General features: G+C 43.3%; 1 protein-coding gene across 1 annotated transcript in view; it reads left to right on the top strand.

Annotated features, from left to right (window-relative positions):
- Shisa6 (shisa family member 6) overlaps positions 1–16,090 on the top strand; it is a 283,641-nt gene that overhangs the window by 260,596 nt on the left and 6,955 nt on the right. Inside the window, exons 6-7 of the mRNA XM_055593994.1 lie at positions 9,789–9,845; positions 14,569–14,721. Coding sequence (XP_055449969.1) covers positions 9,789–9,845; positions 14,569–14,721 — 210 coding nt within the window. The remainder of the gene's footprint in view (positions 1–9,788; positions 9,846–14,568; positions 14,722–16,090) is intronic.

A 16,090-nucleotide genomic window follows, 5' to 3' on the forward strand; every position in this document is an offset into this window, starting at 1 on the left:
AAGAGTGAACAAACAAGATGGTGAAATCACAGTGCAGTTCATGACCAAGCATCAAGCAGTGCACAGTGGTGAGGAATCTCATTTGTTATACCTATGACTGGATTACAATTAAGAGTATCTGAGGCGCCTAACACCAAATCATCCTCCTTCTTTCAAGCGCTGGAATTATATGTGTGTTCCACCATGCTCAGCTTCAACCTCCTCTTCTACTCTTTCCTATTCCAAACATACACGCAAACAAATAAATACTTGGATACAGATATGGGTGTACTGTGTCCCATAGAGAAGCCCTCCACTTCTGTTAACAAGCAAACCAGTACCAATGCTGGGAAGTTCATGGTTAGCTCCCTCGGCTTTGGCTGCCGAAGTGAGGACAGAAGTTCTGTTTCTTAGTGGCCTGTTCACTCTGCCAGAGGTCCATCTGCTGTCAGTGGACAGAAGCTTCCTCAGTCTGCTCCCTTCTCAGAGCCTTAGAGTCTAAGCAGAGGTTGTTTTTTCACTTTATGGTCTCATCAACTTGAAGCCCGGCCACATTAATTTTCGTGCTATCCTGCTCTGTCCGTCAGGAAGGCTGGTGGCCCAAGACTGTGCCCAGACTCAGGAGCTGACTGAAGCCAGAAGAAGAGGAAAAACTGGTGAATGATGGGATCAGTTGATAAATCTAGGGAGGGACAGAATGCCAGATTTAACAGACTCATCTACACAAGAAGAGCTCCTGGCAAAATCCGGAATCTACCAGCTTGCTTGTGCTATGCACACCAAGAATTCTGCTTTCCTACAGCCTGCACACGTGCCTACCTCAGACCATTACCCTGGAGGTTTTTGGGGAGCACTAAAGCAGCATTTGTCAATGTTGAAAGGCCTAGGATGCTCAGTTTTTCCACCTGACTCTCCAAGTGGACACCCTGCCTACCCTCTGGCTCCAGATGTGACCTTTCTGGATCACTGGAGGAGCTGCCTTGTATCATGACTTTGGGGTGACCAAAATGAGTGGCCACCCTCTGAAAAGCACAGAAGAGTAACAAAGTTGGAACACTTCAACTCCACAGGACTTTGCTGCACATTTATGGACACCCAGCCATGTCCCTCAAAGATCAGAGGACACTAGCCAAACCCCTGCCACCTTAGGCACTCTATCCTCATAGACTTCACATTCACACCCTTGAATGCAGCCCATGCATTGAAATTGCCCCAATATGCCCAAATGGGTGTATATGTGTTCTCTACATTTGCCATGCTCTATGGTCAAATATCAAAAACAGGGTATTTGTGAATGAGTTTCTCAAGTTTTTAACATATAGAATATTTATCCAAGAGAAGCATCCAGATCCAAAGCTTATTTAATCAAGAACCACCTTGGTTCTCCCAGGGTTCAGGGCATGTCATGGAACCCTGACATAAAAGGTAGGTAACAAAAGGGTCACAGCAACAGAAAACATTGCTGTTTAGAAATTCTGCTAGAGAACATGAGAACATGTAAATGGCATCCAAGCTCCCAGACTATAACAATAATGAAAATCATGACCTTGGGGAATGAGCTCCAAGACCTAACCCTGTCTCTGCATTGATTTTGTGTGTCACCTACAGTCAGCATGTGCCTCGGCTATGGTCAGGGCATACCTCAGCAAGAGTCACTGCACAACTCTGGACCTCTTTTCTTACCTGAGAAATCAATAGCCTTTAAACTGACTTTTTGGCAGTTGAAATGTTTCTTCCAATGAACTCAGATGCAAGTCAAAGCTCAGAAGATAAATGGCAACTAAACAGCAGTGAGTGAGGAAGAGGGAGTCCGGGGGACAATGAGGAAACATAATACTGGAGAAGTAGCCTTTGAACAGTGGCCCATGGGGGCCTTTTATGAAACCTACATAGCTTGCCACCCAGAGGCTATTTTGAAATGAGTGCAGAGTGGGTCTTGGTCACAGAGTCACCAGTGACTCCCCTTGGAACAGATCCAGGGAGTCACTGACCTTACACTTAGGGTAAGGCAGATAAGGGCCATGGAAAATATATCAGATTTAGTCAACAAGTAATGTCCTTGCTGTCAGGTAAAGGCACTGAAACCTAATGTACCTCTGACATATCTTCCACACTGATGGACTCCTCAGTATTCCAACTATTCAAATGGGTCTGAAATGTAAACAGATCATATTCTACCTGCACACATGGGCAGCGATTATACTACTATCAAAAGTTTTGAAAACATTTCAAAGTTACTCGAAGCAGAAGCACACAACCACAACTGCTCTCTGACAGAACACCAAGGCCTGTGGTCTTCTGGAGAGCTGGAGGGTGACTAAAGTTTTCTAGAACATGGGAACAGCTATCTGTGCTTCAGTATGAGGATTGGCAAATCTTTTCCCATAATGCAATTAAAAAACCAAGTGGACAAAACTGATGTAGCCATTTTATTGCTCCAGAAATTGACTGTGACAGGTAAGTCTAGCTGTGAACGAGACTGGGTGAAGATATGCTGAAGAACTAGTAAAGCACCATTTAGGGTGTTGGGGGTGATATTTCCAGAGGGACCAGCAAGTGAGAGGAAGTGAACTAAGTGAAACAGATCCCCCCTCCATGTTGGTGGTCCCTGTCCAAAAGCCTGGAGAGAAGAGATGTAGAAGAGAAACCTCTCCCTTATCCAAGGAGATCTCATTTCTCTGCCGCCTTGAACATTAAAACTGCTGGCTCTCTGGGCTCTGGACTCCAGAAATAACACCTGCAACTCCCTCACGCCCCTCTGTACCCCAGGCTCTCAGACTTTTGACCTTGAACTATACTGAGGACTACGGTGATTCTGAGCCAGTCATTCTGGAACAGAATCATGCTTCCAGCATTCCAGGGCCTCCATCCTGCAGACAGCTTATCTTGGGACCTCTCAGATACGATAGTTTCGTGAGTCAATACTCTCTTATATAACTTACATATAAGAATATATTGGTCTTGTCTCTCTGGAGATTTTTAAATAAAACATACCAGCCCCCACCCCCACAAAATAAAACCCAATAATTTGAGAAACTTTTGCAAACAGGATCAGCGAGTGCTTAGTGGCTCTAGTCAGTCTTGTCTTGGACTCATACTCCTCTCCTCAGTCACCACAGAAGTGCTACAGTGTCAGGGAGAATGTGAGCAATGGCTTCTGTGCCACTGTAATTTAAAGGGGCTCACTGCCTGCTGCTCTTTCTCCTCTCCTCACATAGAGAAGAGCAGCTATGCAGTTACTGGCTGTCTGCTCTTCTCAAGTAATGGTGGCCACGGCCCATTGGGAAGACCTGTTCTTCCTGATGCCAAAAGAACCAGGGATACAGTGTAGTGGTAGAGCACCGGCCTACTAAATCTGAAAGCCAAGGTTCATTCCTTGGCATTGGACAAGACCAACAAACAAAAAACAAGTGCCAAAACAGTTGGGAACACAAGCCAAAGCAGCTGAGGTCTCCTAGTTTGGGTGGCAGAGATAAGTTTGGAAACATATTACAAGATTATAGCACTCAAAGGCAGGACACTTGCTCAAAGAGGAACCACTGTTAGTTATCAGGGGAAAACAGAAAAGGGCAAGATGTGTATGTGTGTGTGTGTGTGTGTGTGTGTGTGTGTGTGTGTGTGTACATGCTCAAAAGAAAAGCTTAAAAAAACATGATACAGAAAGGTTAGATATAACAGATTAGGCAAAGCTTGCCAGGCCAATGCAAACAAAAAGGAAGTGGGGCCAGCAATATAAATATCAAATCAAGTGAACTTACAGGGCACAGGAGGCATGAAAAGGACAGAGAGTGCTACGAAGGGGAGTTGAAGGGAATTCTTCATAAAGGAGACAGAAGCATCCTTAGTCTTTTGCTCTGCACACTGTAGCTCTGGGATGTAGACAACCAACCCTGTTAAGAATGCAGAGAGGAAATGGCAGGGATGCAAGAGCAGTGGGAGACCTAACCACACCATCCTCCACCCCTGACAGATGAAGTAGGTGAAGAATGAACTAGGGTGTAGAGGGACTGAACAGTATGTTTCATGTGTCTGACTTAATAGACAGCTGTCAATGAAACAAAAATATATCTTGTCTCTAACTGCCTAGAAAGCATTCACAAGAACCAATTTTGCATTAGCCCACAAAGGAAACTCCAGTTAAGTTCAAAATGTAAAATTTGGACAGGCCCTGGTTCTCTGATCATAGCACAATCAAACTGAAAATTAGCGGCAAAAGTTCAAACCAGCGACCCCAAAGCCTTTGAAATGTAACACCACTCTACTGAATAACTCTTGGGTCAGTGAGAAACCACGGCTGCAATTATAGATCAGGTAGGGCCCAACAACAGGAAGAACACTGCGTGCTGACACACACAGGATGGTGCTAGAGGTAAGTTCACTGCCGAAGATGACATCATTAACAGGAAAGGCGGAAGACAGATTGAATGAAGACTCGAAAAACAATAATAAACCAAAGACAGTAAAGAAACAGGAATAACCAAACCCCAAAGCATAAAATAATAATTTTGAAGGTTGAAAAAAATTTACTGTCAGTGAGATGGCCCTTTCTAGATGAATGACTATATGAATAAATTGTTAATCCAAAAAAAAAAAAAAAAAATCTTATGCCAAACCTCTAAAAGTTAGAAAAGAGGTATGCCTTCATCAACAAAGGCTTTTGAGGAGGGTTCTATAGCTTTAAGCAAACTAACTTTAAAATGTCCAACATATATTTTATTTTCTCATTTTTGCTTTATGTGTATGAGTCTCTTGCCGGCATGTTATCGATGTGAGCCACGGATGTGCACTACCTCCAGAAGAGGACACTGCATCCTTTGGAATTGGGTTAATTGGGCAGTTTTGAGCTGATACAGGGGTGCTGGGAATGGAGCTTGGCTCCTTGATACTTGGGTATCAAGTGTTCTTCAGTGCTGAACTGTCTCAGACTGATATTAAAACTCTGAATTTAATGTACAGTAAGAAAACTAGAATGAGCGAATGAATGAATGAAGGTGTGAGGATCATATTCCCAAGTATGAGAAGACAGTACACACAAAGGTTAGTATTTAGGGTCTAGTGCCAGCTGCCAGACTCGCTACAGAACACCAAACAACATCTTTCAACCTCAGTTGCCTTATCTCTAAATTTGTGATGACAGCAGTATTGACCTTCTGAAGCTGTCAATGAAATAATAAAAGCCAAACTTCTAGCACTTTGCTAACAGAAGGGCTCAATACCCACAGAGAACATAAGACACATGCAGTGATATACACATAGAGACACACAAGATACACATTCACACTTTACACACACACAAACACGCAAAATCAGGCATTTTTACTGTTAAGCTCCTCCAGACCCTCTAAGTAGCCAATATTTCAAATGCTTGGTGAGTAACTTCAAAGCATGAAGATGCAGCCCTGTTCACCTCACTTTGCAAAATCATAACTTTAATACAAAACCATAACAGTGTGTTAGCACAGAAAATCCAAATTCTTTATGAGCGTATGTGTATACATATATAAGTTAAATATGAGCAAATGAAATCCAGAATTGTAATAAAATAAAGCAGCAGAATCAGAGTGTATGCCAGGAAAAGATGAATGTTTCAGCATTAGAAAAGCTACCATCTACTTTGGCACATTGGGAGGCAATTGATGATGTGTTGACCCAGAAATATAGTTATTAGCCTTAGGAAATAAGACTCAGCCAAAGACTGTACTCAAGGTTATCTGAGGTAACATTATTAAATTCTTAAGCAATCCAAATACCAAAACTGAAAGAATACTCAAATATGCTTAGCTTATACTGTGCATAAACAAATAAATTATGCCCAAGTGACATATAGAAATAAAAGACGGTTCTTCCTGTCCTATAGGAAGAATGAACTTTGGTGAAATTATTAAAAATGCATCAATGATTATTTCAAAATGTAAAAATATACTCATGATGTTCATGAAGCACAGAAAAATTAATATATGCAGTGTGCAGAAACTGTACATTTTAATATCTGTATATGTGTATATACTACATACATAAGAATTACATAAGTGCACAAACAGGCAAGTATAATATTGGGCTTTTTTCCATGCCTTTGCTGATGTTCAAATCTTGCAACGAGTAGTCGTCTGCCTTTATCATTTTGCACAAATGTGAAGAAGAAATCATCATCGTGTTTTGATTCTTTTAAACAGATCAATCCGCATGAAAACTGACACAATCACTCATTGGAATGTTGTTTAAGTGTGTGTGAGAGTGAGCATGCACAGCCCTTTATGAAGCAGGGAAAAATAGGAGCAAATAGAACAAAATGTCACAGTTTTAATTTTCATTTCTACTTCATTTGAAATGCTCTTTCTTAATGCCAGCAGATTAAAAAAAAAATGTCAACTACTAGAAGAATTGCTTTCAGTGAGTCTTGAACAAGGAGCAAAGCTCTGCACATATCTCAAGTGAACTCACCTGGTTGTGACTTTCTTTCAAAGATGCAGTAATGATTCCAGTTAAGGTACCTGGGGAATCTCATCTAGTGTGTGCCTGTGACAGGCCAGTTGTATGTGTTCGCTCAGCTCTGCTCCCCAGTCAAGACCATTTTAAGAATTAGTCAAGAAAAGAGATGCATGTGAGAGTAGACGAACCTAGAGGACATTATGTTAAGTAAAATATGTCAATGGAGAAAGATAGATTTGCAGCACATTCTCGCTGTGTGTGGAAGCCAAAAGAGTTGATCTGAATATCGAGTAGTTGTTTCTAGAAGCTGGGAGGTCAGTGGGGGAGCAAGACAAGAGGGAAGCTGGTAAGTTCTAGGGCTCCACATCACAGGTGGGGGTTGGCGAAAGCAGTTTGCAATGCCTATTTTGTGCTCTGTGACTAGCAAGACCAGATGACAACAAACTTTCAAACACAAAAGGATGAGACAGGCATGTTGATTTCCCTGCTTTGACCAGAGCACATTGTATATGTGTCTTTAAATAGTATACTGTGTTCCCAACTGAGTACAAAATTAAAATTACAAAAGGAACTTAGGAAAAAAAAAACTGAGTTTAACATCGGTAATGGACTGCTATCAGAAATGATTTCCTAAATCATTGGTGTCCAGAACCCTTTTCTCCTGTCACTGAGATTCTAAGATGGAAGATTCAAAATGTAACTAACCACCATTCTATCCACTCAACCTGGACTCTACTATTTTTCTTTTTCATCTTGCCATATTGTTTTAAAATGGGGGGGGGGTCCTCACAGTCCTGTAATCCTAGTGCTCAGGGAGACAGAGGCAGAGGCAGGTGGATCTCTGTGAGTTCAAAGCCAGATTGGTCTACAAAGTGAGTCCGGTTAGCCAAGGTTACACAGAAAAATACTGTCTCAAAAGGGGGATTTGGTGGAGTGGGGAACAAACCAAATAAGCAAAGGAAAAACAAAAGTTTAATCTGTTCTTTCCTTTCCCTCTCTGACAAGGGTTTTCATTGTCCTGGGTTAACCTTCCCCTCTTACCTCAGCCTCCCTAATTCTGAGATCACAGAATCCCTACACACACACACACACAGAGTCTTTCTCTTCCCTACCCACCCCACCTCTGTCTCATCTCTCCTCCTGTCTCTCCTCACTCCTTCTCATTCTCACCTCTCCCCTCTTTATCCTCCCTTCCCTTTCTCTACCATACAAAGTGGAATTTTCTCCTATTGTTTAAATTCAGGTCTAATGCGGAATGGATTCAACTTTTGGCAGAAAGTTTTTATTTTATTTGTTTGACATCCTGTCATAGCCCCCTCCCTCCCCTCCTTCTGGTGCCACCCTCCCTCTCTGTTCCCTCCATCTCCCCTCCTCTACTTCTCAGAGAAGGAGAGCCCACCCCCTTACCCACCCACACCAGCATATCAAGTTGCAACAGGACTGAGTGCATCCTCTTCCCCTATGGCCTGCTGATCTAGTCCTGCCAGGGAAAAAAGATCAAAAAGCAGGGAGCAGGGTCCATATCAGAGTCAGCCCTGATTCTCCTTACTAGGGCACCTATATGAGTACCTAGCTGCCCGTCGGCTATATCTGTGTAGGAGTCCTAGGTCTTGTCCATGCATGGTCCTTGGTTGGTGCTTCAATCTTCATAGCCCACTCCTGGGGCTCTGGTTAGATGGCTCTGTTGGTTTTCTTGTGGAGCTCCTGCCCCCTCTGGGTCTATCTGTTCTTCACCCAACTCTTCCACAAGGCTCCTTGTACTCTACCCAATGATTGGTTGTGGGTCTCTGCATTTGTTTCCATCAGCTGCTGGGTGGAGCCACTCAGAGGACAACTATGCTAGGCTCCTGTCTGTAAGCAGAGCAGACATTACTCCTTTCAGGGGTTGGCAGATAGTTTCTTCCTTGGCCATAACAGTCTTTCTCAGGAAGGATTAGTATCATCCTATGAGGAATGCTAGCCTGCTGCTCAACATTCCCTCCTTGATTGGCTATTCCGCTTGCCTATGTAAAGGATCCAGTTTCAACACAGGAGCCAAGCAGTCACTCAACCATTCTAGCATTGTTGTGTGTTAGGACAAAAAAGAATAATTTGTCTTAGAAATGACAAAAGAGAAATCTTAATTTTAAAAGTGATGACTTGTGAGATTGGAGTCAGGATATTATATGGAAGAAGACTTTGTGTTTCAATGGCTATGGGGGATGAAAGCAGAGAATTGCCAACATGACCAATGTTTAGAATTCCAAGTTCACGGGTGTCAGTGTCATAGGCTGGAGCTTAAGATTGGAGAATAAAAATAGCAAAGTAATTTTGGGAAGGGGAAGGATTTCAAAGGGAATAGAAGGGGTCCCCATGCAGCTTAAGATCTAACACTCTGTCTACACACACTAATTTGGAAGTGGTCCCTTTAGAGAAGGTAGAAATTATGAACCAGAGCCCAAGTCTTCATGAAGACACCTGGGCCCAACAAAGCCCCAGTACTTAGGAGGAAAGGGGACTAGAATGTGAGGCCAGAGGTAGGAAAGACACTTTCAAGAAGATACACAGAGATGGAGATAATAGCCCTGCAAAGATTGGGAGAGCTATGACTCATAATTCAGGGAACATAGAGAACAGATCTCATGTCTTTTCTTCCCCTTGCCTTGGCTAAAACCAGATACATGTACCAATGAAAAGCAAGACTATAATGCTGTGTTAAAGAATTAACACAGTGTTGGAGTATACTTTAGAGGCAAGCCAAATCTTCATTTGAACCATTTTAGAAACCCTTGGAATGCCCTGAACTCTGAGCATTGGCAGCCTAGATCTATTGATTTTATTGTTCATTCAACTCAAGTGGGCTTCTGCATTATGAACAGAGAATGCCTTTGAACTATTGAGCTGTGTCAGTAAGCCAAGAACCTAGGGCTCCTGATCTCAGACACTGAACAGTGCCTGATTTGCATCTCAGGTGTTATCAGACCTGTATATGTAGAAAAAGAAGAGTCTACTTCCCTTTTGTAGCTAGATGTATCATATATGTGTCCTTGCCAAATACTCTCCCATCTTCCTTCTTCCTTCCTGATCCACATGTACCCTAGGATAGCCTCTGTGGCTATTCAGCCAGATCCAGGTGTGTGTGTGTATGTGTGTAGGGGGTGTCACCACAGTGACCAAAGAAGCCCTGTGTACTTAGAGACAGGAACAGCAGGAAGAGAGGGGGTTTTTTTGTTTTTGTTTTTGTTTTTTTTAGTCTAGTATATTGTTCTATGCCTTTCTTAGATAGACTTCTTTGAGTCTGTGAAAAACAGTAGAGATGAGTAAGGAGAAGTGCTGTTGTGCTGGACAGCCAACAGAATGCCTGGATTCTTCTTTTAAAATGTCCTTTCTGTGACTTTCAGGTGATCGTCAGTATAACCATCCGATCTTAAGCAGCGCTACCCAGACCCCTACACACGGTGAGACTTGGTTGAGAGCACTCTGCATCCCATCTGCATGTCAAATGGTTCCAACCCAAGGACAGGAGAAGGCGGCGGAGCCCTGTGCCTGTCCTCCTCCAGACCACACAGCTTCACTCTTCCTTTGATTCTGTTGTCCCCTGGATGTTTGTGTCTTTGACATCAGGATGATTTCTCTGCCATAAAAGAGAAGGGAGATCCTTTCTCAACTCATTTATATTTGTAAATATATGTATATATGTATATATATGTATGAATATATATGTAAATATATATGTATATATATCCATCACTTCTTGTAGCCACACATCCCATACATTCATAGCAAAGAGATTAATATACTCCTTTGCCCAAAGCTATTAGGTCTCATTGACAAATGAAACAAGAGTTAGTTGAACCATTTTGACCCTCCTCAAACTAATTAAAATTTGACAAAACTCAAAATTGATTTTAACTTTATCCTCTTGGCAAAGAAAAGGCTGACAGTTGCCCAAAAGAGGACTATTAGCAAAGGGACAATGGATGGTAAGGCCACCTTTCCCTGTTAGGTTCTAACGTCCTCTCAGAAGACCACAACTTAGCATCTGGATCCCCAGATTAAACAATTTGGAGTCTCTCTCAGAACTCAGTAGAACATAGGATAGCTCTGTAAACTGTGACCTGAGGGATACAATCTAAACAAAAATGTTTTGAGGTCTGATGTTACAGGCTTACAGTCTCAGATAATAAGGAATGTAAGGCAGGAGGATTGCCAATTCAAGGCCTGTTTGGGCTAGAAAGTTAGTTTGAGGCCAACCTGGGAAACTTAGTATCTTAAACAAAGCAAAAGCTAGATCAGTGGTAACACATTTGCCTGGATGCAGAAGGCCCAGTGTTTATCCCCCATACTTCAAGAGAAAACTAAGATAAACTGGATAGCTCACCAGTTTATTACCATTCTCAAGCCATATTGCACAGCACCTTAGCACTGAGGCTAGGGCACATCTGGATTAGGAAGGGGGAATGGAGTAATTTGACATATCTTTTAAGTGCTATGGGCTAGTGGATACCTGTTATGAGAACAGGAACATAATTGGAAGCTTCTGGTGGTAGGATCTAAGAGAAAAAATATAACTGAGAAACTGTAGGAAGCAGTTAAAAGGATTTGATGCCAGTTGAAATGCTGATGATGGGGACGATAAGGAAAACTGAGCAGGAACATCTTAAGGTAAGAATTGAGAAGGTATACACTTAAAATTTGTGTCTCAATGAGAACCAATGAAGACTAAACTGGAGAGCCAAGGGTATTTGGAAAAATGGCGGCTTGGCTATGGGTACCATCTAAGGAATAATAATAATAAAAAAAGCCAGCATCCAGGAATGGAACTGGTGATGGTAAATTTGAATCTGAACTTAGAGAATTTGCTTTGTCTGTAGAAGATACAAGAAAAACGTTCTGTAGGTAGTTTGAGGTTATAGCTGGGGATCTTCTCATTAATCTTCGCTGGGAGTAACAGAAGGCTTGAAATTGAGGACTGGCTTTGCAAGAATTCTGCAAAAGGAAAGTAAAAGGCAGAGGCAGAGAGTCTGGGAATGCTGGGGGGATCAGTGAGTGGGAAGAGAAGCCAGAAGAGGCAGGCAAGGAAAGCTCCCACGTGTTCACTAACATTCTGGGATGAACAACAACTGAGCTGAGCCTCCTCGGGAAGAGCCAACACAAGCACAGACTCTTGAGTACAAACAGAAGGACTGTTCCCTACTCCACCTCTTCCTGTCTTCTCTCTTCCAGCTGGTACAAGGAGATGGGAATAGAGGGCTCTGGTGCCAGTTCTTGAGCAGCTTGCAGCACAGTTGAAGTAGAGCTTGCCTACATTCCTTTCTTGGATAGTACCCTTTCCCCACACACCAAGGAGTGAGCAGAACAGTTAGGAAGGCAGGAAAGTTCTGTCTCTACTTAATCATCCCAAAAGCATTAACTATATCCTTAGTGTGGGCAATATGAGAGAAACAGGAAAGTTAGAAAGCAGGACTACTGATGCAAAGGGGATCTCTGAGGTCATTTACAGTCAAGTCATGTCAAATCATTAGAGATCAATGAGATCCTAAATAGAAGGTAAAATGGAGATGGTAGAAGGAAGAACAGATACCACTGAGGACCAATAAAATGTACCAAGGTTACAGTCACAAGCCTTTAATTAAAGAAGAATGTGATTGAGGAAAAATAAAACAAGCTACCTCATTAGAAGACAAGCTTAATCAAGGCAACCATGGTCAGGACAAAAGGCGCAATGTTCTTGACTCGGTGGTAATTTCAGAATAAGTGGTAGATGACAGTATATAAGCCTACTGCCTTTGGAAGAGGGAGAACTGAGCAATGACCTCAGTGGGATTAAGATGCCAAGACCCAGAGGGAACCCCGTTCTTCTCCAGCATGGTGAGAAGCAAAGAAAGAAGTAGTGTATTTGTGGCTATTAACCAAGTGTAGAGAGCAGCATGCTCATGCCCACTCCACTTCCTGGCATCTGTCCTAGTCCATGCCAGGGAGGCTCTCTCTGTACAGCATGTTCTGATCTCTTGGGATACAGAGCATCCCTCACCCCCTCACATATGTACAAAGCTGGCACAAACACCAGCTTTTTGGATGAAATCCCCTGGCTAGATACCCAGTTCTGGGGGTGACAATGCAGGCAGGGAAGAAGAGAGAAGCCAGGAGTTCCAATGCCTGGGGCAATCCTTGGATACAGCCTAGGAGGATACCTCTCCCTCTCCCCCAGGGACAACAGGATTCTTGCAATCTACAATGTAACACTCTCTGCCAAGAGGTGTAGGAAACCACAATCCGCCAACACATCTATCCCAACTCATGACCTGCCCGTTCTCAGAGCATCTTTGGCTTTGAGGAGTCCCAAACAAGAGGATGGATGGATGATACAGCCAGACTGCTATTTCCCTACTTATTTCTGGAAATGGTATCACTCTTTCCCTGGAAACCACATGTTGACTTTTTTGTTTGTTTGTTTGTTTATGGTTCCTCCTCTCAAGTCAATCAAGCACCAAAGTGTTTTGTCTCCTTCCCCTGAACTTCCATTCCCTTCAGACCTCCATGTTCACTGCTCCCTCATCCATCCATTTCTCCTCTCTTGTGTTCATTCTAATCTTTCCTCCAGAGCCCATCCACACACTCATTATCATTTATTCACTCTGTTGACTGTTCATCTGTTCATCGTCTCTATTCCTTTGACTCTTTCCTATGTCTCTGCTGAATTTGGAATCTCAGGGTCTATCTTAGGGACAGTAGAAAAGAGGGAGATATGATAGTCAGGTTTCACTCAAGTTTTACCTTTTGGGAGCTTAGAAATTCCTAAGGCAGCCTCTAAGAAAGGGCTTAAAATAAGCAGTAGTGGCCGTGTGGCTCTCAGAGGCTGGACAAGTATGGCGCACAGAGAGGCCCTGGGGGAGCTTCCCCAGGAGCATGGCACCGTGGATTCATGTGGATTACAGCTGCAGTGGACATGGGTCCTCTGCTCAGCTCTTCCATGGTTGCTACAGCTGCTCCAAAGTTGGATTAGCTGGATATCGGAATTAGATCAGTGTATAGCTACTAGGATGAGACAGTACATTCATGTAGACATGAATTACTTTCTTTGTTCTTGTTGTTAGGTTGGTTGTTTTGGGGTTTGCTTGCTTGCTTGCTTTCTTGGGTTGTTTTCACTTAATTTGGTTTGGTTTTTGAGATAGGGTTTCTCTGGGTATCCGTGGCTGTCCTGGAACTTGCTCTGTAAACCAGTCTAGCCTTTTTCAGAGATCCACTTTTAAAGATTTCTTTTTTCTTTTCTTTTCTTTTCTTTTCTTTTCTTTTCTTTTCTTTTCTTTCCTTTCCTTTCCTTTTTCTCTTCTCTTCTCTTTTCTCTTCTTTCTTTCTTTCTCCCCTTTCCCATTTTTTTTGTTTTGTTTTGTTTGATATTGATGAGTTTATGATGTTTAGAGTTTTTGTTGCTAAAATGCCACAACCCCTCTCCCCTGTCCCCCTCCAAAACATTTGGGGAGGAACAGTTTGTTTAGATAATACTTCCATATCAAAGCCGGTAATTGAAAGAAGTCAGGACAAGAAACATGGAGAACCTGGAGCAAGAATTGAAGCAGAAGCCATTGAGGAGTGCTCTTTACTGGCTTGCTCTTTCATGGCTTGCTCAATCTGCTTTCCTATACATCTAGGGTATGAGCCTAAGAACAGAACTGCTCCCAGTGAGATACACCCTCCCACATCAATCATCCATCAAGAAAATGCCCCACAGACTTGCCTAGAGGGAATGTGAAGGGGGCATATTCTCAGTTGCAGTACCTCTTCCATTTGACTGTAGCTTGTGTCAAGTTTATAAAAGGCTAGCCGGGACAATGCTCTTTCATTGCACCTAGTTCAGTTTTTATCTGACAGACCAGGAACATATTTGGAGGAAGAAACTGGTGCTGAGTGTCCCAAGTGAATTCTCAAGGACTGATCAATATCTGTGGGAGCAAGAGGCAACCAAGACAATGCCTCCCCTCCCCCACCCCCAGGATTATTGACTAAGGGAACAGAGCAGGGGGAAACTGAATCCCAGCACTTCTCACTGGGTCCAAACATAGGAAAGCAGGATGGGGACTATGGTCAGGAATGGAGCAGAAAATAGAAAGGAAACTTGGCCAGTCAGGCTCTGGCTACCTCAGTCTTTATGTTCATTAATGCCGTGCCCTTACTTTGCAGAAAAGCCACGAATGAATAACATCCTGACATCAGCCACCGAACCCTATGACCTCTCCTTCTCACGCTCTTTCCAGAACTTAGCGCACTTGCCCCCATCATATGAATCTGCAGTGAAGACCAACCCAAGCAAGTACTCATCTCTGAAGAGGCTGAGTAAGTCAAGGCTGGCTGGAGTTGAGGTCTGTCTCAAGGGTCTCTAAGTCATTCTCCTTTGTGGGACTAAATGTAGAATCTCAAGGTTAAAAAAGTGAGTTGTCCCTAGGATGTATACACACAATCCTTTTGTTCTCATCATCCTAAATCCGCTCTTTTTTATAGTTAAGAATGATACTCTCAGACCCTGAGAGTATCCCCATCCTCTGTAAGCTATACTCACCGCTCACATACCAGCTTGCTATGAGCCTTCTTCAAACTGTGGGCCTTCTGTGTGTCATTTCTTATAACAGAGGCAGCAAGGGACCAAGAACAATTCTAACCCAGCCAAGACCATCTCAAGGACCTGAGCATGCTTCTCATGTACATTCTTTCATTTTATCACTTAAGTCTGGCTTTTCCATGGATCCTGCTTATCCAGGGATCCAACTCTCCTGCTCTAATCTGACACTGCTGTTGGCGTTGGTGGGTTTAACACATCAAATGTCAAGAGAGTACATTTAGGGACTTTTTCCTGTCCTGATCCCTGTAACCTCCTCTAATGTCTTCATGAGTAATGCCCTCACCTGCACGTGTGTATCTGTATGTATGTGCGCATCCATGTCTGCATGTATGTGTACATCATGTATACACATCTGTGTGTGTGTGTACACATCCATGTATGCACATGTGTGTGTGTTAGAGATGCTACACAGCCCTGTGTGTGCTACACAAGCATCTGATCCCTGAGCCACACCCAGCCCCACAAGTCTCTTGATGGCTTCCCAGTTTCAGTTGGTATTCCATAGCTGAGCATGTGCTTGAAGTCCTGGGGTCACTCACTCTGCCAGAAGTCCAACCCACATCTTCCTCAGCCATGTACAGAGAAATGTTGAGTGTTTCTGGCAACCAGTGAGCATCTCTGGGTACCTGAGATGTCTGATGGATTCCCCAATGTGAAAAAAAAAATGTGTTTAGTAGGCAGGGTAGAGCCCAACCCTGAGCCCACTGAGAAAGAAAGAGCATCCCCACACTACATGCAGATTCCCAAAAGCTTTCTGCAGGAGGCCTCCTTGCTGAACTCTGGGACAGTGCAGCCTCCTGTGTGCCCTGGGAAAGACAGAGGTTTCATAGGGCAACTCTGGGAGAACCTACCAAGACAGGAGCCCAGAGCATCTGAGCAGGATCCTCACACAGTATTGCTACAGCCTGCTGCCTGGCGGGCACAAGGAGTATGTGGAGGCTGATGATACGGCTGTATGGGGCTGGCTACCCACGTGTTGGTTCCCTGTACATTGGCTGTTACTCCAGAGAAGGTGTTACTAGGTTCCTAGGTTACCAGCGAAGCTTTTCACAAATGCTTGTCGACGAACATCCTACTTTATTTTGA

The sequence above is a fragment of the Psammomys obesus genome, unplaced genomic scaffold (assembly GCF_907164565.1).
Source record: "Psammomys obesus unplaced genomic scaffold, mPsaObe1.curated_primary_1811, whole genome shotgun sequence".
Taxonomy (NCBI): domain Eukaryota; kingdom Metazoa; phylum Chordata; class Mammalia; order Rodentia; family Muridae; genus Psammomys; species Psammomys obesus.